This window comes from Pungitius pungitius, chromosome 9 (genome assembly GCF_949316345.1).
Source record: "Pungitius pungitius chromosome 9, fPunPun2.1, whole genome shotgun sequence".
Taxonomy (NCBI): Eukaryota; Metazoa; Chordata; class Actinopteri; order Perciformes; family Gasterosteidae; genus Pungitius; species Pungitius pungitius.
In genome coordinates this window covers 21,150,562-21,175,064 of record NC_084908.1, presented here as the reverse complement: position 1 = coordinate 21,175,064, position 24,503 = coordinate 21,150,562, and the positions used below count along the sequence as shown (strand labels likewise).

Here is a 24,503-nt window from a genome sequence, read left to right as displayed (position 1 = left end):
GCCCCCCCCACACAACCCCAAAGCGGCTCTGCAGGGCCCGGGGCCCCGCCCTCAGTCTCATACGGGCGTGGTGCGCCGGTTGGCGCTGTTGTCCTTCAGGTCCTTCTGGATGGAGTTGTGGACCTGCAGGAAGTTGAGGTCCCTCTCCGTGGAGTCGTAGGGGGCCGTGGGGGGGCCCGTCTGGCCCTTGGGCAGCGTGTACATGGACAGCTCGGTGGAGGGCAGCGCCCCGAAGGCCTTCAGGCCCACCGGCGAGGCCTCGCGGGAGTGCGAGGGGTCGGTGGAGCGGGACGAGGAGCGTGAGCGGCGGCGGTAGCGGTAGCTGGGGATGCGCGTGATGGCCGCCCCCTGCAGGTAGTCGGCGGCCCGCGCCCCTACGCGCAGCTCCCGGTGGCGGTCGATGAACATGTGCACGGCCAGCACGCCCACCATCTCGGCCATGATGAAGGACAGGGCGCCGAAGTAGAAGGACCAGCCGTAGGAGTAGCTGTTCTTCTTGGAGTCGCTCTTGGAAGGGTCGCCGGCGTTGGCCGAGATGTACACGATGATCCCGATGATGTTGCTGAGGCCTGCGGGGAGGACAGGACTTGAGGACTTGAGGACTTAAGGACTTAAGGACAGGACTTTTGTAGACTGAGACGATGAAGCAAGCTGACGAACCAGTGATGAAGGACCTTCATCAATAAATAATAATAATAATAATAACTCATCACATCTGATTTGAACAGACGGAAGTTTCTCTCTTCCCTTTCAGATGAAAACTGGGGCAGATTCAGCCCTACATTTATTTCTTGTATCATGTTTCTACCCCCCCACACACACTTTATTTTGATGATCCGTCATCCCTGTAGATCATCATCACTCTGTGTGTGCAGCCATGAACCAACAGACAGAAAGGACAACAGTGTAAAGCGTGAGGACGGCGAGGAGGACCGGAGCAGGAGAGAATCAGGGACACCTTATTTTTAGAGCCTCCTCTCAGCGCCGCAACAGGGCCACAAACTGCTTCCCTCACTTCTGACCTGCAGGCGAACTAGTTATCTGGTGCAGCACAGTGGGCCGCGGCCTAGAACCTCAGTGCAAAGCAGCTTGATGGCGACACCTACTTCGTAAGGTCGATCATGGTCCCAAAGACGAACCATTGGATGAGTATCTGAAGTTTTGAAGGTGTTTTTGGGACAGCGTTTAGCAGCCAAAAACAGATCCTTCCTTTAGGAGACAAATAGGCCAAAAGAAGGATTAATCTCAGCTGATGACCTTAACTTCCGCCCAGTCAGTAAGGTGATCTCCAACGTGCTGTCAAATGCACTTTGTCCTGTATCCATCCGTATCCAGTCAGATCAAAGAAATGTATAAAAGGAAATGGGCTTTGTGGCATTTTTCCTAAAATAAATTAAATATTCTTCTACTTCCTCTCTCCATAATCCTCTCTGCTCTCCCATCTTTTCCCACATTACTCCCCCTTCTTCTTCTCCCCCACTCACACCTTCCCCTTGACCCATCTTGGTCATCACACCAATATTCTTGCACTGCATCCTTCCCTCGCCCTCCATCGTCTCCTTCCTCCTCTTTCCTCCTCCTCCTCCTCCTCCTCTTTCCTCCTCCTCCTCCTCCTCCTCCTCCCTTCCTACCTGCGGAGACGAAGAGGATGCCGGCGCTGAGGATGATGTTGTGGCGTGACTTGTAGAACTCGCTGGCCGCGATGCACAGCCCCCCCATGAAGAGCAGGATCACACTCATGATGGGGAAGATACTGGAGGCTCGGACAGCGCCTGGACACACACACACACACACACACAACAAGGAAAAAACAACTGTCAGCGTCATGTTTAGCACACACATCACCACTGTGCATATAAGAGTAAAACAAGAATAATGTGACAAATGGTTGTTTTTATTATAATTATAATACAGCTGCTCTTGTTTTTTAACCATGCAACCACGAGTTAAAATGTGCAAAATAAGCAAAAATATGATAGTCACTACTGACATTTTTTTTCAAATCGTGCAATTCTTTTGTTCCATCGTATAATAAAAACTAAAATATTGATCGGAATAGAAATACTGAAACAAAGAAGCAAAATGAGTGAAATGAAAGAGTTCTGCAGTGGTCAAACTGATGCTTCCGTTCACTGAAGCGTGTCACGTAATGAGGTGACCTCAGAGTTGGCACAGCACCAGGTCCCCCCCCCCCCCCCTCCCCCCTCTTCCTCCCTCCTCCTCCTCCATCTGTTTTAACCCCATCTCCTCCTCTTCATTGACATGTGCTGTCAGGGCGAATCGACTTCAAGGTGGAAAAGCACCAACGACATGCAGCACTTACACACACATGGTTTACCGTGCAGAAACTCCTTCTGACACACACACACACACACACACACACACACACACCTGCATGTTACTTCCTTATTGATACCGTGTTTAAAGCTAAAGGCATTTTTTGAGATACAAATGTTCCAAACTAGTGAGATGAATCGTGAATCCGTGTTACTCAACCCCCCCCTTCTCCCCAGAACCACCGGCACCAGGGTCCTGCCGGAGGCCCAGCGGGAGCGATGAGCAATAAAGTCGTAACGCAATAATGTAACACAATAAAGCCATAAAGTTGTAATATTTCCCAAGTCGCTCCACGGCGAGCCGGAGGATTGTTTAATACCACTGGAACACAGTGACACAGGTATCCACAGGGAGGCCTGATGATGAGGATGATGATGATGATGATGATGAGGAAGGACATTCCATGATGTTGAACATGACTCGTCATCATCACACAAGCAAACAAAATCTGTGTTAAACACACACAGGACGAGCTTCTGTTTACTTCTCCTCCCTGGTCGGATCCTTCTGTGTGAACATGAAGAAAAGTGGAGCAGTGGTGTGTGTCTGTCTGTGTGTGTGTGTGTGTGTGTGTGTGTGTGTGTGTGGCGTCCTGAGCTCCTTGTTCTATGTGAGTCAATATGTACTGTGCATTATGGCTGCAATATGGTAATGAGACAATAGGCGGAGCGCACACACACACACACACACACACATTCATGCACACGCGCACACATGCGCACACACACATGCGCACACACACACACACACAATCCAAAAAGAGGTTTGCAAGACGAAGAAAGCCGTTTTGCAAACCTCTTTTCTTCTTTTCTTTCATTCTCTCTGTTACACCCCCCCTCCCCTCATTTCTCCCACTGCTCGGTTGGTTCTGCTGCAGTGGTGTGTGTTTACAGCGTTGTGTGTCTCTGTGTGTGTCCCTGGCTGACTTATGGTTTCATTAGCTGCGGCAGAGGAGAGCCTTGTAATTGTGGCTGAATTATAGAGGCGGGGGTGGACACCACCATGGGAGCTCCCTGGGTTCACAATCCAGTATAGTGCAGCAGCCTCCCCATTACTTTGTAACACACACACACATCAGCTCAACAAACTACAAAGTGAACACACTCATCGATCAGCCTCCCACCCCCTCACTCTCCAAAGTGGGGTGTTTCCCGTACACACTGTATGCTTCCCACGCAGGAACAATCTGACTTCTAACGCACACACACACACACACACACTGGTTTCGCCCACGTGGGAGAGCCCAGCAGCAAAGAACATGTGGTGGTGGGAGCTTGGCAAAACAGCTACAGGGGAATAACCAACTGTGTGTGTGTGTGTGTGTCCATGTAAAGCTCACACACGTGTAAATGACCACATCCTATTGAGAGGGAATGACACACACACACACACAGAGGCGGAGGAGGGTGCTCGTGCAGCTGTCAGTCATCATCATGTCGTGATACGCCCCCACGTCACAGCGGTCGGGCGACGTCACGTCGCTCCTCACATCTCCGTCCAGAGCACGAGGATCCGGGCTCTAATTATAGCAACGGCTTTATGTTAAAAACACTCATTTCAGAGCAAATCAGGACTGTGTGTGTGTGTCGTTTTTCTACCATTACGAGGACCACGGTTTAAACCTCCTGTTGTGCAGGACGTTTGTGCAGGTGAAGTGTGTTTAAGATGCTGCAGACATATAGAGGGCATTATTGTTCCTCCACAGTCCACATTGATCTAACTTTAAAAGAGGCGCCATGCTAAGTGCTAAAGCTAACCGCTAACTGGATAACACACTGCTCTTGTTTTGTCATTTACATCTTTTATGTGGAATGTACCTGAACAATCACTTTAAAGAACATGATGAATGTTTAACCTAAATTCATTCCTCCTTGTGTCCAAAAGAACAGAGGCAGCCGTCGTGATTCACACATCTGAAAAACATTTTGTAATTTATACATATATTTGTTACTCATTTTATTTTCGCTGCTCCAGTTTTAACGAACAAAACCATTTTTTTCCTTAAAGTGTAAAATAATATATATTTATATTTGGGTATTTACAAAACCTGAAAAAACCCTCAATCGGTTCCTTCTTTGTCAAACACACATTCGTTAGAATCCGTATGAATTCATGTTACATTTTCTGCATTTTTATGTTTCTGTTTCATTTGAATAGAGACGGATCGTCAGGTTGTGGTTGAGTGTGTTTGACTTTGCCTTCAAGTCAGTCAGAGCTGAGCTGTTCTAAGCGCATTCTACGGCTCCGTGCACGACACACACAGACACACACACACACACACACACCTACAAAAACACGTTCACACTGTGTGTCGTGTACTTTGCACCCTTTCCATCTAACGCTGCACACGCTGTAAGATCGAAGGCACACAACCGAGCAAACATATGATGCCACATATTGAAATGAAAGGTTTGTACACTTCACATAGTTTTAATTTAACACTTTCACATATAAAACCACGGCACACGTGATTCTTAAATAAATGCACAAGACTTTTAAATCTGATCTCACCTCATTGGTTGTGAATATTGTGACTATTGTACAGTAATTTATTTTGTTTCAAGTTGTTAGTATTTACCATGTGAAGAACACATGGATGTCGCCTGTTGCTCGGCCAACATCAAGGCCGACGCAGAAGAGGCTGCAGAAAATGTCCGAGTAGGCCGTAAAAGGCAGAGAGACCTTCTGAGAAGACTAACTCGATGGTTTATGTGTGGACTCCAGCTTTCATCTGCTTCAGAATCAAGCTTCTCAATTCCAGCAGAACAGGCCCTGCTCCGTTCAGCACCGTTAAACCCGCCCAGCATCACGTGGAGGAGTAAAGTCCTCTCTCCTTCACACTCTCTCTCCTCCTTTCTCTCCGTTTCGATCTCCCTCTCAGTCTCTCGCTCCCCAAAGCCGCCTCACCCCGCCCCCCCAGCCCCCGCCTCCCCGGTGGAACTCGTACATGTGGTTATGTAAGGGCGAGCAGGCAGCCTTTCCTCCTGCAGCAGTACCATCAGCTGCATCCAGAGAGGGAGGGGGGAGGGAGAGAGACCTCCCCCCTCCCTCTCCACTGAATAACATGCAGGGCGTTTACGACGCCGGTGTGAAATGGTCTGGATTCTTTTAACTGTTCCATAAGTGCTCATGTAACATATTTAATATCGCAGCTCTCAGCTCCAATCACACATGAAATCAATATTCACAGCAGGAGGAAACATCTTAGTTCTGAAGTTACAGATGTTGAAGCCTTCTGTTTTCTCTCTCTCTGGTTTGATTCACCGACCGCTCAATAATCCAACTCCATATGTTGGAATTTACTTTAAACTGTTAAAAGGGTTTGAGAGGAAAATACACAAAGACCAGAGACCTGTCAATCAGTCAATCAGTGCTTCGGCTGTAGTTGGGAGGCGATGCAGAGAAACCCTTCATCGACCAACAACTGCTGCATCACTTCCATCCGCCCGATACGCCGCCTCGACACGTCGCCATGTTGCTAACGTAGCCGTGACGCTGTGATGGACACTTGGCGGGTTGTTGTGTCACAGGAGGAGTTGTTAGTTGTAAATATCCTAATGTGGTGATGAAGTAAAACTACAGTGAAATACCTTCATGCTGACATCACACAAAGAGCGGCCTGCTGGGTGTCGGTTTGCCCCCCTCCCCCCCCCCCACAACCCCCCCACACGCGCATTGAACCACGTCTGAGTGTCCTACAGGAGGCTCTTCTCCTCTGGGACGACGGACTGAGCGATTCATCCAGGAAGGATTTTAGGTTCAAACGGACCAAACATCTCTTCCTGCTTCCTCCGACCTTTGTTCCATTCCTCAGGTTTTGTCCCAAACTTGAGTGCAGCGGTACCTCACAGAGCTAAGTATACAGAAGCACACACACACACACACACACACACACGAGCACAGAGATAGTTCAAATGGTTGCCATGACGACGCACTGCGAGAGGGGAAGAAAATATGCAGGATCAGTGGTTCATCTGCACATAATAGAGTATCTTCTCAAACAGAAAGCAGCTTCAATCTTCCACCACAGAAACAAAAGGAACTCCCTGGGGGGGGGGGGTAACAGGTAGCAGAGCACCGGCTGATCGATGTCTCATCTCTGCCGGGGGGGGGGGGGGGCAGTATAAACGCTGGCCACAACAGGTCCTCACACCTCACCACACCACATGTTTTTGGTGGAAAGACCACCGGTGTGATCCCCGCCTTCCGGTTCCCTCTCGGCCCCCCCGCCTCCGTCCGCCAGCTGCCGGGACGCGAGCGAGGGGCCTCGGCGGAGACGTTCGGACAGATGGACGGGAAAGTCGGAGGGAGGAGGCCGAGGGAAGGGAGGGAGGAGGAGAGGGAGCGAGGCGTGACCCACATAGCGCAGCCCGGAGTATTTATAGAAAAAAGTGTCCTAATTGGCCGGGCCGCTGGGAGAGCCACAGCACTGCGCTGGTACCCTACTCCCTGTCCTTCACCCCCCCCCCCCCCTTCTCCCTGGCCTCCGCCCGTCCTCCTCCACCCCCGTCGCTCTGTTCTGCTCTTCCACATCCTCGTCTGGTTCTCTCCTGCTGCCATCTCGAAACCTCCAACTTCTCACCCGGCGGCTCAATATCCAATAACTTCATGTCTTACAGAATAAAATGAGCAGACCAGGAGTGAATGAAGCAGAAGGCTTTGGATGGCGATGGACGGTGGACGAAGGAAGCACTCACGTAGGAAGTACTCGGAAGCATCGGCCACATAGTCGGCATCCTCAGGAAAGTGATCTATCTGCTTGCACATGCCTTTAAAAGAACCTGTGAGAGGAGAAAGAACAGAGAAGGGAGGCCGTGTTATGGATGCAGTCACAGCTCTTCGATGATGGACGTGACCGCAGACCTCTAACAGCGTAGGACGTATCGGTACATCTGTGCTTCTTAGACACCGGGTAGATGTCCGGTGTTGTGAATAAGGCAGTGACAGATGGAAGAGGAGGAGGTGGTGTGCGGGACAGGAGAAGCGATGAGGAGAAAGGGGGCGGGACAAAAAGAACAAAAGGCGCAACACGTGCCCTGAGACGCACGCGGAGTGTGAAGTGTGTGTGAGACAAAAGATCCACATGTGCACCAACATCAGCCCGCTGGGATAGAAGCACGAGGTTCATCTTGTTTGTTTCTAACGTGGACGCCGTGTTTTCCACGCGCCACTCTGGTGACGCAAGGCGGCAAAGTGGAGGGAGGAGGGAGGAGGGAGGAGGAGGAGGAGGAGGAAACATCTGAGACAAAGAGACGGAGAGGAAGAGAGATTTGTCAACAGCTTTGAAGGAAAGTGTCAGACAGAAGAGGACGTGGCGGCGGGGGGGCGTTTAATCTAAACGCCTCGACAGAGCCGGTGGGCGGTGAGGAGCGATATGCAAATTAAAAGAGAGGAAGAAAGGAGGGCTCATGGTGCCGCTCATTAAGAAGAGTTGTGTGTGCGTGTGTGTGTGTGTGTGTGTGTGTGTGTGTGTGTGTGTTTGGCCTGGTTGTGCTGCAGGAGTAATTAAAGGCCCCCCCTCCCCAACTACTGCCATTAAATAGGCCCTTGTTAATTGTCAATTGAAGGAGGGAAGACTACTGCTTGGGCTTCGGTTACACACACACACACACACACACACACACACACACACACACACACACACACACACACACACACACACACCTGTACATCAGTCACTGTGATACCTTCAATTGTCAAAACTACATCAAAACATGCGTTTAACAACTACTACTGTTGTCCTGGTTTGGGGTTGCTGTCCGCCTGTGAGGTGCTGATCACAGTGTGTGTTTATACAGTTAAGTCTGTTGTTATTACCATTGCTTCATCGTGGAGGTACAGACCATCATTGTGTAGTTCAAGCGTTCTTGTAATATCTTTGCAAGGAGGCGTGTGAGACTTTAATCAGAAGTTTCTAGAAAGGAGGATAGCAAAGTTATTTTGGGTTTTGGGGCCACTGAGTTTGGCTGATGAGAGTTTACTTTACTTTCAGAAAACACCGACCTGACGAGGTGTGTTTGGATGGAGACAGCTTCGGAGATGAGATGAAAGTGAAACTGTGCAGCTTCTATAATCAGTTCCTCCTGGTCTCTGGAGCATGGCCACCGTCCAGGTTGATTCATTCAACACATTCATGTGCTCATTTCACAACACAGTGCAGTCCTGTGAGATCCTCCACCGGGTTCAAATGTGCAAACGAGAGCAGTCGCCATCCCCGCGTTATTGTCACTGAGGACACGACTCCGTTTCTCAACCATCTAACATCCAAACACTCTCAAAATGGTGTCTGCTTCGGTTGCTAGGAGACGTGCTAAGCGCAAGGTGGAGTGGAACGGCGATGATTCTTCCCCCGGATCAGAGTCTCCACACAGAGATCCCACTTCATGTCAAACACATCGATTCACACACTCAGTGCCGGGCAGCATCTCCATCATCTCGTCTCCCTCGCTGCCTCCAACACACACCCTCCCACGCTCTCCCTCTCTCTCTCTCTCTCTCTCTCTCTCATGCATACATTTGCGTGAGCCCCCGAGGACCAGATTCCCATTTGAACCGAGCTGGCAGCTCTGCGCTCCTCCTCCTCCTCCTCCTCCTCTTCCTCCTCCTCTCTCACTTTATTCTTTTTCCGCAATTCAAATTGAAAGCACGCTTTATTGTCTCAACAGGAACGAAGCCTGTGCAGCCCGGAGCGTTGCGTCATCCTCTGAGATGGGAGGTTGCTGGAAGCTGTAGTATTTAAGTATTTAGCATTAGACTTGTCGTAGTTTGTAGTCTACGTGAGAACAAATGGACTCTCTTCAATCAGCCTGTTGCACAAAGTTTGAAAATCAGTCTCAACGAGCAGGTTTTCTTCCTGCTTCAACTGAGATCCCAGATTTACAGTTTGTTGTTCAAAGTGACATGATTGTGGAAAAGCTCTTTGTGCGTCCTCGTATTTCTCTTTGTGGAGAAGCTTATAACGAACAACACAGCCGACAAAAGACTGATGAGGAAATTCTAATCTAATCCACAGGTGTCTATAATCCATCGAATGGTGGCTAAATTCTATTTAACAAGTTTAAAGGTCAGCGGCACAATGATTCATCAATAATTATGAACAATTATGTGATGAGTACAAATGTCTCTAGTCTTTAACACATGTATAATGTAATGTAATATAATGTAATGTCTGCCAACAATTTCCCAGAATTTCATCATATCCAAAATATGATCTTTGCAGAAGAAGCTGAAGCCTCCAGAAGTGGTAAAAAACACACCAACAAAGAGAAGCAGCTGAGGTTCTGATCCCGTTTTAAAACAAGAGGGAAATAAAACGAGTTTGTCCTCTTAACTAATAATTGTCTTTAGTTCAATCCATTTTAGTGGATCCAAGCAACACGTCGGGTTGTTGCTCAGGTGATAATCTGGAGGGATATCAACCAATCCCCCCCCCCCACGCACAGAAACAAAGCCTTTAGACTGAGTCATATCCCTATCAGAACCCCCCCCAGCTCCCACCCCCCCTTCTCCAAAGTTGTAATAATGGAGCCTCGCTCTTCTAAATTGCAGCTGTTAAATTATACATCTTGCTTAAACAAGTCAGTTATTTTGTGACCAACCCGCACCTCAGGACTAATCCATCACCGCTTGTCCTCACAGCAAGTGGCGCCCCTGTGACTCCCCACCGAGGATTTAGAACCAATCAGAAGAGACCTCGGTGACCCTTCCACGCTGTCACGAGCCAATCACAGGCCTGCTGGTCGACTCACCTCATGGCTGTTAAGTTAATGGACAATAATGAAACACTCGCAGACAGCCTTTTATGAAGTATTAACATCCTAACCCACTGCAACCGGGTGTGTGTGGATACATCTTCTTGTACTTACACAGGATACATTGTGAGGACCAGAACACACATTTTTGGAAAGTGAGGACAGGTGTCGTCACTTGTTCAATGGTGTGTTTGAGGGTTCAGAGCTGGATTTCAGGTCGAGGTTGGTTAGGGTTAAGTAGTTTCTTGTGATAAGAGACAATGGGCCGGGGATGTGAATGGTGGTCCTCACAAAAGTAGAGAAGCGATGTGTGTGTTTGTGGAATCAGATGTAGTGTACAAATGGCATCTTCTGAACCAGCATTGTGTGTGATGCAAATACTTGGCATAGCAGTTCTGTATGCTAATTATGGCTCAATCTGAATGCTAAAAATGCCTCTTAAATAATCCCTCAGCTGTAAAGGTGGATGAATGGCAGAGACCTCAAAGGCGACGCGTTGCACGTCAAATGCTCGCAATCAGCTGAGTTCAGCGTGACGCACGGAAAGCCGTTTCTTTACTCCGATCGGAGTCTTAATTCATCACGAGGCTTTTCTCACAGGTGATTTTTTTCCTACCTTTTGTGTCTTTTAGGTTCCCTTTCTGTGCTAAACATGGACTTCCAGAACATTCTAATTCTAAACTGCTTACCTGCTGAAAGACTGGAGGCACAGACAGTGACAGGAGGCTTAGTGGAGAACATACATCAGCATTTATGATGCCGTTTCTCTTGAAACGTTTCTTTGCATGAGAATCCATCCAGGAATGAAATGGTTGTTTTTTTTGTTATTCCCATGGAGTAAAACGTTTGATTGAATCGTTCGTAATCAAAGAACAAAATGGAGACATCTTAGTTGTGGCTTCTCTTCAGAATGTGTGGATTTTCTATCATCTCTGTGATGAGATCCACACATTTTAACAAAACTCTTTCCCTCATCCCTCCTTTTGTGATGATTTTGGTTCTCTCTTAATTGACTTCTCTTCAGTATTCAGGAAGCCACATTGCATCATTTCACATGGATCACTTCATTCATTTGGCAATACACAAACAAAATGTTTGAAATAATACAATGAATATAAAATGCTTAATCTCCTTTCAGAATAAAGCAGTGTTTTATAGAATAAAATGTGTGTTCCAAGCCGACTGAAAAGGGTTCACTTCATTAAACGACTCCATTGTGCTCTGTATTGCATTTTAATCTTTGAACCCAGACGGGCCAATTCATTTCTGCTCAATTTCAGAACACATCCGACAACGGAGAGACCTATTAAAGATAATTGTAATAAATGTAGAATTAGATTCTCACACTACTTGCCCTGGCTAATTCAGAATAAGCAATGACTTTTGCTATCAGCAGGCCTGTACGTGTTTGGACACACAACACGTGAATTAGTCTGATTTATAGTTAAAGAAAGCGCAGCGTTTTTCTGGTGATAGAAAAGCCTCCGTTTGTTGCGTAGTGGGATTTAACTCTGCAGATTGAGACAAAACAAAAAACAAACTCAACCATCTCATCAGTTTGGTTTTTTGACCAGAACTGGATTCTTTTGGTATTTAAGAAGAAGTTCAAATGGCTGCTGGGTGAGAGTTCTGTTTGTCGTGAAGTCAACAGCGAGATCGTACATCTTCTGCTGTGCTCCATTAATGAATCAGAACACTTTCCTGGGGCCATCTGTAAGAACTTTAGATTCAGAGAATAAAGTTAGAAAAGGGACGCTTAGAAACCGGACGTGTTCCCAGCAGAGTACGTCTGTAATTCAACCTGTTGGAGTCGTGAGTTTGTTTGATCCAGGCATCCAGCTGAGTCTCCTCCTCCGGGGATGTGTGTCACTCTTCATACTACGTCACTTTCTCCAATGCTCCGTTCACAATCACCACATTCTGATGCTTCACATGTGGTCAGGAAGGGAAATAACTGAACAAGGGGGGGGGGGGGGGGGAGGGACAAAGAAGGAGAAGACCTTTCCCTGAATCCATTTAAATGTATACATTTGGAACAAAAAGAACATTTAAGACAGTTACAGCTGGTGGCCTGAAGAAGGTTTTAATGTAACAGAACCTCCCAGCAAACAACCACGCTGTCCCCCTTTAGAGAAACCCCTCAGCTCCCCCAACGCTCCCTTTGCGGCTCCCTCCTAGTTTTGTGGTGACATTTTCTCTCCCCCTCCCAACCTTGTTAACTCCTCTGGCACAAAGGGAGAAATAACAAGGAGAGAGGAGGTGAGGAAGAAAGAGTTTGCGAAAGAGACGAGGAGGAGAAGGATGTGGCTGCACTCATCCACTTCAAGACACTCGTAGCATGGTGTGAATGGATGGGGTCCAGTCTCCATCCAGGACCTGGTGGAACCCTCCATCCCAACATCAAGCTGCTTGTTCCTCACTGAGAGCAGAACACTGGACTAGATCTCCACTCTTTGCTGTCCTGCTCCTAGATGGTGGAAGGAGCTCTGTGATGACATCAGAACCACAGAGAGCCTTCACATCTTCACACTAAAGACTCACCTCTTCAGACTAAACACTAACACACTGTAGACCTTAAACTGGACTCATAATGGATCTGATCTAGAACTAGTTGAACATCGGCTTATTGGATGAAATTGAACTTTCTTGGTTCTTATTCTTCTGAGTTTGTTTCCTTATGGTTGAAACGCTCTTATTGTGAGTTTCTTTGGATAAAAGCATCAGCTAAATGACAAGTAACGTAACGTAATGCAATAAAAGTGAGACTCAAAACGCTGAGGCAGAAGTCGGTGATGGACGAGCGACAGATGTTCGGTACCAGGCAGCTTTAAGTGGAGCAGCTACCTGCCCTCATTCTGCAGCTCTGCATTGCATCCCACAAGCACACAGCCACAGATGTGATTCATATCATCACTATTCAGGCAGCGCATTAAAAACGACAGCCGAGCTGGATGAGGTCAGTTTGTGGAGTTAAATCTTCACATTTAATCTCCTTGGTATTTCACTCAAACGTCCCCTTTGGTTTATTTCAGTGAAGTGGAAACTCTGATCCTGCACCGTGTGCCAAGAAGTCTGTAGAATCTCCCTCTGAGTTTAGAACAAAGATCTGTGTGGACCTGAGAAGACACAGTGGGCCAACGACTCCCCCCCTTCTCCTCCCACCTCCTCACCCCTCTTTCTAGGCCTCAGCTGCTGTGCGTCGTGATGTGAAGCCTTCTGAGGTATCACATCCTACTTCCTCCTCCCTTCTTCTTCTCCTCCACTCCTCCTCGCATCCTCCACGGTGAACTGAACGCATCGCCCCTCCCCTCAACCCCACATTCACACCCGCCAGCTTCAGGGTTAAGTCCCGCCCCTTAACCCCGCAGGCCGCCCGGTGACGGAGGTGCAGGTATGAGACATGTGAACCATGGAGATGAGCTACGAGTCAGTCCCATTGAGTCAGTGGAGGGATGTGAGTGTGGGGGGGGGGGGGTTGGGGGGGGGATATGACTCATCCACTGCATGGGCCTCTGGCTCCCCCTCTCTCTCTCTGCATAGCAACGGCTGTGCAAAAGCTCATGTAGGTCCTTAGCAACCAGCGCTCACAGCGTAGCGGCATAAACTCTCCATTAAAGAGGTCGGAGAGTCTGGGGAAATCACATCGCCCCCCCCCTCCCCCCCCTACGGTTTAATGTCTGCATCCTCACATTCACGGCCATGGAGCACCAGGAGGGATGGACACCTGGCAGGTGGGAAGGGTCCGTCGCAGGAGCGTTGAGTTTATTTTGTATTAACACATTTTCTTAAGCTTTTATTCTGAAAAGATGAGTAATGTGTGTGTGAGCGCAGGAGTAGTTGAGACTTGTTTAAAGCCTCCCCCTTTAAGCTTCAACATCCGCCTCACTCCCCCTCATACAGATGTTGCTCCCGGTGCAGATGTTGTTTGGAAAGCTTTCTCCCGTACACCTCCACTTACTCCCTCCTCCACAAATGTTGTTTGGCATCCCGTCTTCTCCTGTCTCCTCTCCTCTCTGCATCCCTTCCTCTTTCTCCTCCACTTCTCCAGCTACACCTCCTCTTCCTCACCACATCTGCCGCTTCGCCCCTCCCTCGTTCCTCAGAGTCCCGCTACAGACTGCTTCCCTCTTCCTCCATTCCTTCCCTCCCCCCCCCCCCCCCCCCCCCCCGACCTCTCGTCCAGATGTGTGAGGGCTCGTGGGTTTGCAGGAGGATCGAGGAGCAACGTGGACCTCAGCTCTGCTCTCCTGGGTCAGTGATGGTGATCTGGTTCCACGAGGAACCGTTACAGATGATTACAAATGTTCTGTCAGGAAGATCACTTTCTTTAAGTTCTTCAAAGAACCAGCTGTTGGAGGTTCTTTGAAGTTAAGTATTTTTATTTCAAAAAATCATTCAAAAAGAGGGATCTTTAATCTGAGAAGATGTTTCATCAGCTGTTTTCAAGACGATGACACGTCACACAACTTGTTCTCACTGTCCTACTTTGGCCAAATTCTTGTATTAGAGGTGTGAGAAGTGTTCATAACTGGTCACATGACGATGCACTTCATGAAGCATCAGGATTTCTTAAATAAAGGGTAAAGCTGGTGGTTGTTATTATTATTCATTAATATGTAGGAGGCGATGAGAAGGAGAGGACAGATGGGAAAGAATCAGCTTTAACAACCAGCTGAATGCTTTTACATTTTGGTCCTTAAACTGTGAAGGAAAGGAGCTCAATGTCCTACAAATGCTAATTGCATGTAGCGTCAAACCGGAGGACACTTGTCCCCATCTTCTCGTATCAGGCGGAGGACAGGTGCTCATTCATTATTCAGTTTGACTCATTAGCAGCAGAGAAGATGCATTGAGAAGATGCTGAAAGCTAAACGTCCCATTGACCTTGTCCGTCTGTACCTAAAAGCACACAACCTCCCTCCGAGTGGGGACATCTTCTTTTCTAGGACTTCAGATACATGTCATGTGTATTTTGGTATTCTGGATGCACTTCTTTAAAAATGCATGCGCTGAGTGCATATCAACATTTCCAGCTTGTTTGTACCAGTTTGCATTCTTTCATTCTTAAATTGTTTTGGTTGTTGTTGTTTTTTTGCTGCAGGTCAACAAAGACGTCGCTGAAGTCCGTCCGTAAGAGAAAAAGCTCTTTAGATGGATGATACTGAATATAAAATACAGTTTTAATTGTATTTCATCAGTGACTTGACCCTATTGCTTAGAGAATGTTAAAAGTGGAGAAGTATTTGTATAAAGTTGTATATTTTAGGTGAAACAGCAACGTGAGGAGGGGATGCTTTGGGGCAGGTGAGGAGCACCTGAGGGCGGTCACTTCATTTCTACATAAGGAAGAAATGCTCCGTATCGCGTCGCTATGTTTGAGGATTGTTTACAACAAAGACCTTTGACTGATGTTCAATTCTGTCATCTTTTAAAGAACTTATTTGATCAAACAGCAACAAATAAAGAATCAAGGTGTTTTTACCACAAAAACCCCCGAATCAGCCAATAAGGGAGTTTACCCTCCGTCCCATCCAACAAAAACCATCCCTTAATGATTAATACAACTTAATCAACTTAATAAAAGTGTCTGTAGCGGTGGATCAAACAAACAGCGTCTTCCCAACTCATAAATGCAGATGGAACCATTAGAAGCTTCACCTGAGACCCTCTACGTGAAGCTTATGAAAGTTCACCACGGTTAACGAGCGGCGGCCAGCTGCCCATCGCTGGTAGACTCATTCCACACAGCCCATAAAAAAGGGATCAATCCAAACCTGAGGGACAAAGACATCACTCACACTCTTGTTTCACAGTTTATTGATTCAGCGACTGAAAATGAAAATGATAACGCACCTGATTTTCACTGATAGAGATCTCTGTAAAGCCACCGGGGGACGTTACCTTGTGAGAAATGAGTCCCAAAATGAAAAGTACAAGGGATACGAGGGCCAATAAAGATCTCATCAATCACCCAAACACAGAAACACCGACGACCAGGATATCGTTAGAAACTATTCTCTTCTCAACACAATGCGATGAGGTTTTCTTACTTCTGGAGGCTTTGTTCTTTCTGTTCTTATGAACCGATTTAAAGTGAAGAAAAGTTCTTGTATGTGTGAGTGACAAACCTCGACTCATCACTCGACATCATCTTTTATCACTGAAATGATCCCAAATAAAAAGGACGATAAAAGGAAAACGTTCTTATTGGTGATTCCACAGCCGTTCTTTACTCAATCAGCACCAAAATTTACTAAAGCACTGCACAATTAAAGGTTAATGTTTGATTCACCACAGAAATCTATTTAGTGAAGACAAAGGTTTACTGTGAAAAACTGGGACTTTAGTCTAAGAACTAATAAATGTGACTTTTTGAAAGGTGTCGCACAAACTCTGATGAGAGAATCAGAACAAAATACTTAATCTGCCATGGAAGCACGCAGTGAGTAAGAACATGAAGCACATGTCCATGTCTTTAGAAGTGTGTCTAGTGTCTGGTAGATGTGTGTTCAATGTGCCTGTGCATCGCATACAACACACACGCAGACACACAATGTTTAGGAGCCTGTCCATGACTCATGCATTGTTACTCCATCAGTTTCACCATATGTTGCCACCAGGACTTACTCCAGAAGGGAGCAGCTTTACTCCACATTCAAAACCATCTGTCGCTCATCTGCAGCACGAAGGCTTGTCCTGGTGACCGACATCTACAGACACGCACAACAACGCCGTGAAACGGGACCGCTGATAATTAATAAAAGTATCAATAAGGGCCACAGTTTGCCCTAAAGCATCGTCTGCTTTATGGTCTATTAGAGACCTGTCAATCAACGTGTAGCCCCGCCCTAAAGCATTTCCTGCTTTACGGTCTGTTTGACTCTAAATGGACCATCATTCACTAAATGAACATCATGCTGCTTTGAAGAGGACTTGAAACTAGAGACTGAGACCATAAACTCATGTTTACAATGTTTACTGAGGGAATAAATCAAGAGAGAAGTAGTCATTTCCTCATAGACGTCTATGGGAGCAGAGGAGTCGCCCCCTGCTGGTCACTACACAGAAGTAGAGTCATTTCCTCATAGACGTCTATGGGAGCAGAGGAGTCGCCCCCTGCTGGTCACTTCACAGAAGTAGAGTCATTTCCTCATAGACGTCTATGGGAGCAGAGGAGTCGCCCCCTGCTGGTCACTTCACAGAAGTAGAGTCATTTCCTCATAGACGTCTATGGGAGCAGAGGAGTCGCCCCCTGCTGGTCACTTCACAGAAGTAGAGTCATTTCCTCATAGACGTCTATGGGAGCAGAGGAGTCGCCCCCTGCTGGTCACTTCACAGAAGTAGAGTCATTTCCTCATAGACGTCTATGGGAGCAGAGGAATCGCCCCCTGCTGGTCACTACACAGAAGTAGAGTCATTTCCTCATAGACGTCTATGGGAGCAGAGGAGTCGCCCCCTGCTGGTCACTTCACAGAAGTAGAGTCATTTCCTCATAGACGTCTATGGGAGCAGAGGAGTCGCCCCCTGCTGGTCACTTCACAGAAGTAGAGTCATTTCCTCATAGACGTCTATGGGAGCAGAGGAATCGCCCCCTGCTGGTCACTACACAGAAGTAGAGTCATTTCCTCATAGACGTCTATGGGAGCAGAGGAGTCGCCCCCTGCTGGTCAATAGAGAGAATGCAGCGTTAATACATGAGGTCACTTGTATTTTAAGGATCTTTCTTTGTTGCTCTCAAAAGACTATTCATTTATAAAAATGAACTATAAACCAGTATAACTTATTTTCTGACTAATCCACTAAATAACCAAAAGGAGCCGATGAGCGGCACTGACGAGATGTTACCCATCATGAGTCTTTAGAGTGGAGACATCTTTCTGCCCCTGGAATCGGACTCCCGGTCGTTCCCTTGGCTCCCGATGGCCGTAGCATCGGGAGCAGTTGGGCCTGTCAGCGCCGCTCCCACCAGGCGTTAAACACACCGAGTGGAGGTGCCAACGAGCTCCCCGCCATACGCCACACTCAACCTATTCATGCCGTAACACAAAGAACACATGCGCTGTTACTACGGCGACGCGCGGGACTCCGCTGTGAAGCTCGGCACGTGGCGCTCTGTTACTACAGCGCTAAACGGTGGGCTCTCGACTTAAACAAATAAAGTGATGAAATGTTTTAACTATGCCTTTATTCTTTTTTCTCAATGAGACCGGATTTTGTTGAATTAATACCCGAACAAATATGCATTTGGTTTATGTTCACCCAAGTTGTGTCCACGCCTTGACCTGAAAACGCAATTTACTCTCCGGCAAATGTTTTGTAAGAAAACCTGAAATTCCCAAATACCCTTTTATTGTGAAAGGTATCATCAGGGGTGGACCTGGTCTGCCTTCCTATCGATTAAAAAGACTAACACAAGTCTGCTTCCTTGGTTTCGAACACAAGACGCCGTATTGTTGTACTCTAGGTTGAACGTTTTTAATATTTTCTCGAGCCAATGAACAGGAAGTGACCGTACTTGGACTGAGGAGAACGTGGAGATGCCGTATACATCCATGCTAAAAACATGTCAATCAGCGTTAGGCCCCGCCCTAAAGCATCCCCTCTTTATGGTCTGTTTGACTCTAAATGGACATCAAATAAACATCATGCTGCATTGAAGAATACTTGAAACTAGAGACTGAGACCATAAACTCATGTTTACAATGTTTACTGAGGGAATAAATCAAGAGAGAAGTAGAGTCATTTCCTCATAGACGTCTATGGGAGCAGAGGAGTCGCCCCCTGCTGGTCACTACACAGAAGTAGAGTCATTTCCTCATAGACGTCTATGGGAGCAGAGGAATTGCCCCCTGCTGGTCACTACACAGAAGTAGAGTCATTTCCTCATAGACGTCTATGGGAGCAGAGGAGTCGCCCCCTGCTGGTCACTACACAGAAGTAGAGTCATTTCCTCATAGACGTCTATGGGAGCAGAGGAGTCGCCCCCTGCTGGTCACTACACAGAAGTAGAGTTATTTCCTCATAGACGTCTATGGGAGCAGAGGAGTCGCCCCCTGCTGGTCACTACACAGAAGTAGAGTCATTTCCTCATAGACGTCTATGGGAGCAGAGGAGTGGCCCCCTGCTGGTCACTACACAGAATGCAGCTTTTTCAAAACAAACACGCAAATAAACACGTGGTTAAGAAATTATTTCGCTGAGCTTATTTTTGATTAAAGGTGTAGTTAGATGTGTTCCTGTGTGTGTCCTTCGCCACAGTGTGTGTGTGTGTACTTGTGTCCCAGGTGGGGTAGAAGTGTTTGTAAAAACAGCCTTTGATTGAGAGGCCATGATGGCCGGCTGATAGGCGGGGACAGGGGGCTGTGTCGCCATGGTTACGCCGCGCGGATACGCCACGTCCACCACAGCGCAGGTGGGGGGGGGGGGGGGGGGTCGACCGCATTAATTAGCTAATGAGGAGAAGGTTGTCAGGGGTTACAGCGCCGCTGGGTGAAGATAAAAAATAGTGAATATTTAAAAAGTGTCAAACATTCAATGTTGTCAAACATTACATTATGTGTCATTTATCCAAAGCATCTCACATCATCTCAGACCAGATGAAGTCACAATTTATTAACAAAGTATGTGTAGCAGAGGATCCCTTTGAAGCCAACAGAAACCTTTACACACGTCAACAAGTCTCAATCAGTGTGTGTGTGTGTGTGTGTGTGTGTGTGTGTGTGTGTGTGTGAGAGACCTCTCTTCAGTGGGATTTATTAACCTCATGAGCTTCTCATAGTGTCTGCAGGAACAAAGTGAGATGAAAGCTAGAAGGTAATGCCGGTTCCAAAAGGAAGCTCACACCTCATTCTTAGAGACACCTGTGACACACACACACACACACACACACACACACACACACACACACACACACACACACACACACGCACACACAGATTAATAGCTGCGTTTAGAGCCTGCTGAGCTCCACCTGTCAGCTCCGGTGTGTGAGCTCAGGAGCACAGAGCCGTCATGGAGGTCCACGACAGACGGATCTCAATGAGCTGCAGAGAAAGACCACAGCAACATGACCCACTTCACCCTCACCACGTCCTGCATGTGATCACATGACCTCAAAATAAATCACCTCGTGTCGCCTCGGGTGATGAAGCAATCACGCTGCGATCAGCTGCTCCACATCTCCACCCACAACATGTCCGACTGACACCCTCCCATCTTCCACGTTACCCCAGTGATCAGATCACAGCTCGCTGCCTGGAGATACGGAGGCGTCTCGTTGTTGTTCGTCTGTAATCTGATTCCATGTAATGAGTTACTTCCTGTCCTTCTGACGAGGAGCATCACTGCTGAGCGAGCTGATGGCTATTAGCATAATTAATGTCATCGGCGTAATGCACTCCGACTCTGAGACAGCCTGCTCACACACACACACACACACACACACACACACACACACACGCACACACACACACACACACACACACACACACACACACGCTGGCGAAGCAGGAAGCCGTGAGGGAATCTGCTGGCTCCACATGGGTCCGTCATGTGAGATGTTCCTCTGTGAGGGTCACATGTCAGTCGGAGGCTCAGACAGGCGAGGTGGGTGGACGGAAACGTGGGCCGGTGTGTTACTGATAGCACAAGAGGCCGGGGGGGTGGGGGGGCAGAAAACCCCTGCGTTCCCCCCTCGTTTCTTCCCTCGTGTCTCCTCTTGAAACCGAGGTCACCCCCTTTGCTGCTGCGGCTCCTTAGCATCGCGGCGCTAGCGTTAGCCGCCGCTCAGTTCAGGTTCTGATTGGGTGCCGTTAGAGGACAGTGGGGCTCTTAAATGAGAGAAGAAGAAGCTGCCCCTCCTTCCCCTTTCTGCTCCGCTCGCAGCAGCAACCACCGACTCCCCCCCCGCCTCGCATGCAGGATCGATTCTAACAACAATGAAACCAACATTAGCCAGATTGGATAGCGTGTGAGTTTGGAGTGCTGCAGCAGAGGAGCGTTATGTAATGTAACACTTCTAAAATAACTGTGGCAAGTGTTGGAGCAAAGAAAGAAAATCAGTGATTGGGGGGGGGGACAAACCTCATCCATTTAAGACAAAACCTTTAAACGTCACGTGATTTCCAGATGTGGAAGCTTGTTGCACACACACACTCACACACACACACACACACACACACACACAGTACATGAGTGGGCGTGTCATTCTGAGACATAATCACCACTTAGGTGTTAATGTCTCGTCTTGTTTCCACGACATGAGCACATGTCAATCAAAGTTAGAATGAGGCGAGGAGAGTTGTTCCGATACCGTTAGCGGTATCCCACGTTAGCCTCATGCTAACGGCCTGATGTCACATGATCGCATTGTTCATCCACTCATTCACTCGTGGCTACCGAATCCGTTCTGCAAACTACACATGATTGATGCTGCTGATCCTCCATGGTTAACAACACGTGTGTGTTTGTATCAGACGTTAGCTGTTAGCATCATGTGGGCGAGAAGGAGGCTGCATTGACTTCACGATGCATTCAGAAAACATAACTCTTATGTAAATGTGAATTACAATGACACCACGATGTGTTCAAATGGTATTTAGTAAAATACGTCTTTTTGCTGAGAAACCTGAGGGATGTTTTTTTTATACATAGTACATACACAAGATATTCAAGTATATAAGAATATATATTTGCATGTAAACAGAAAGTAATATAGATTAAATGTAGGTAGCTGGACATTTTATTCCCTCAAACAACGTCCCAGACGCCACATGGTGACCCTGTTCTGACCCGGTGTGACCCTGCAGTGACCACGTGTCTTTTAGTCCACACAGAATAAAAGCTGTTTCTCTTGTTTCTCCTTCATCTTCAGTGTGCTCACAAGTCAAATTGTTTAAACTGAGAAGAAAAAACTCTCCATCACTCACGCATCTGCATCCCAAGGGGATTTCAGATTCCCTGCGTCCTTTTTCCACCTTTCACAATAAAAGCATCGACGCCTAAAAAAGCCACGAAGAGACAAATTGTTGATTAACTCAGCTTTAGAAATAGAGCGGTGAACTTGAGACCCAGGCGGAGACCCAGAGTAGATAGAATGGTGCTAATGAAGACCTCAGAGCGTTTGAGCATGCTGAAGCCTTCCAGGTTTACACGTTGTGACCCGTTCAGCAGAATGAGGTTCAGCTGCAGTCCTCGTGTTCCTCTCTGAGTCCCGCGTGGCCTGAGCTAAGCGAGGCTTGAAGGACCAAAGTGTAGCTGACCTCCGCCCCAGAGCTCCGGGTGGAAAGCAGCAAACACCATCCTCCAGCCCACCAAAGGGTGTGTGTCAAAATAAGGACATGAAGAAGAAAGCCAGGAGGGAGAAGGGGAGAGATGGATGAGGAGTAGATAGATATGTAGATGAATGTATGGATAGATCAATGTGATAGACGATGGAGGGATGGATGATGGATGCAGAGCAGAGGTATGCAGCAGGTGACAGAGGGAACGTCTCCTGAGTGGAGGATGCAGAGTGAGAGTGAGAAGGGGGATGTGTAGGCGTGTGAGTGTGTGTGTGTTTATCCAGCATATATATGGGTATATATACATATGTATATATATGTATATATGTATACATGTATAAGTCAGTACCTTCCAGGCAGCAGGTCCTCCAGAGGCCCGAGTGCGTCATCACCTCCTCGTTCTTCTTGCTGGTCTCGTTCTCGTTGGTGCTCTTCACCTTGCAGACGCCGCGCGAGTACAGCCAGTAGTCCGTCCCCACGGCGATGGTCATGAGGCTGAAGGCGGCGAAGGCCCCCACCGTGGTCAGCAGCATCTGAACTCCGCGGTCAAACACCCCCATGTTGCCGCATTCCACGGAAGGGGGGCCCCCTTTCCTCTTGATGTACAGGAAGTAAATATTTGTGAGTTTGCGTCGCCACGCCAGCTCGGAACACGGGGGGGGGGCAGCGGCGGGCGGGCGAGGGGAGCGGGGGGCGGAAGGGGGGGCGGGGGAATTAGGGGAGCTCGGGGGAAATCGTATGGTTGGTTTTAGGGTGGAAACAGCAAGAGAAATGAAGATGAGGGTTTGACAGACGGGTCGACCGGGCCTCGGACAGGAAGAAGCCCACGAAGAAGAAAGGGTTGACCTAAAAGCACCTGCAGATCCCACAGAGACCTGGTCTGGGGTCGAGGCCCACTATGAGGCCTCTGAACGTCAAACTAATAGAAGCAAAAGATGGAGAGAAGATGGAGGGTTTGTGTCTTCAGTCGCCTCCTCACTGGGACTTACAACCCTCACGGAATGATTTATCCGTCAGACACACACACACACACACACACACAGCTGAACTCTCCCTCACACACACCTGTACACGGACTGACTTTAATTCCTGCTGAATGTGGGGTGAAGGAACATGGGGGGGTCTGAGGGATGTGGGGGGGGGGGGGGGGGGGTTAAGATGGGTTTGGTTGCAGCAGCTGGCCGCCTGATGTCTTTAAAATGTCCCCAAACAAGAGAAGCTGCACCAGATGATGACCTGATGGAGGATGAGATCTACGCTGATGTTTCTCAATGAATTATGGAGAATCACCTCTGAAGAATCACATGTATTCTGAAGAGGGGGGGGGGGTGACAGACAGGTAGAAACACACAGGCCCAGAAAATGTAGAAGACAACACGAGGAAGGAGATGAAAGAAGAAGAAATTGAAAGCAGCAGAATCAAGCGCTCCCCAGAAAGCAAGGACACATCGATGAATAAAGCCCAATAGTCAAATGATGAGAAGCAGCCATTCCTTCAGAGGTGGAAGAAAAGGGGAACCAACCAGGGACGAGTCTCCCCCCTCTCCGCACGGAAAACACGGACAAATATGAAGTTGAATTTCCCTTCTCCCTAGAATTTTGATGCCCAGTTTCCATATGTGGTCCCTAGACCTTTCTCCGGCGACAGGGGGGCGCTGCGAACGGGGGGCACGCCGCGCAGAGAGGGGCGCATCCGGGCGGAGAGGCCGAGCATCACCGCTCGTGCAGCCGGCCGCAGCGACGCGGAGGACCGGGAGGGACGGACGAAGCTTCCCGTGGCGCCGGAGCCTCTTCCTCCAGCATCCGACCGATCCGAGGCGGCTATATGACGGCCGACCGGAGCCGCGCCAGCGCGCACACGCGCACGGAGCCGCGCACTGCCATCACATCAAGAGACGTGCGCGCTGTTCTGTGCGCTGGGTGTGTGCGCGCGACGCGCGTGTGCGTGTGTGTTGGAGAGGCTGTCAGTCGTGGGCGGTCATGTGCGCGCAGAAAATAAATAATACGACTTCAAATCCTCTGGTGTCCTCTTCTTCTTCTTCTTCTTCTTCTTCTTGTTCGTAGAGCTGATATAGAAGTGGAGAGGAGGGAGGAAGAGGAGGAGGAAGAGGAGGAGGAGGCGGACGATGGTTTG

At 48.2% G+C, this 24,503-nt stretch overlaps 1 protein-coding gene across 3 annotated transcripts; it reads right to left on the bottom strand.

The window, feature by feature from the left end:
• Nucleotides 1–16: 16 nt before the first annotated feature.
• On the bottom strand, nucleotides 17–24,248 carry LOC119218022 (voltage-dependent calcium channel gamma-2 subunit-like). 3 transcript variants are annotated; one of them, XM_037472147.2, is made up of 5 exons: nucleotides 23,893–24,248; nucleotides 22,719–22,965; nucleotides 7,035–7,118; nucleotides 1,632–1,772; nucleotides 17–569 (listed from the first exon to the last, which is right to left on the bottom strand). In XM_037472147.2, the coding sequence occupies exons 2-5, from the start codon at nucleotides 22,927–22,929 to the stop codon at nucleotides 58–60; spliced, it is 948 nt and encodes a 315-aa protein (XP_037328044.2). In that variant the 5' UTR covers nucleotides 22,930–22,965; nucleotides 23,893–24,248; the 3' UTR covers nucleotides 17–57. The 3 variants fall into 3 exon arrangements, with proteins under 3 accessions (XP_037328044.2, XP_037328045.2, XP_062420534.1); XM_037472148.2 differs by lacking the exon at nucleotides 23,893–24,248 and having other exon boundaries at nucleotides 22,719–23,042; XM_062564550.1 differs by lacking the exons at nucleotides 7,035–7,118; nucleotides 23,893–24,248 and having other exon boundaries at nucleotides 22,719–23,042.
• Nucleotides 24,249–24,503: the final 255 nt, after the last annotated feature.

Excerpts from the sequence above, each read along its gene's own strand:
- LOC119218022 (XM_037472147.2), bottom strand. The coding sequence starts at position 22,929 with ATGGGGGTGTTTGACCGCGGAGTTCAGATGCTGCTGACCACGGTGGGG. Across the intron at positions 7,119-22,718 it reads GAGGACCTGCTGCCTGGAAG|GTTCTTTTAAAGGCATGTGC; the intron begins GTACTGACTTAT and ends CTCCTCTCACAG. Across the intron at positions 1,773-7,034 it reads TGCTTCCGAGTACTTCCTAC|GCGCTGTCCGAGCCTCCAGT; the intron begins GTGAGTGCTTCC and ends GTGTGTGTCCAG.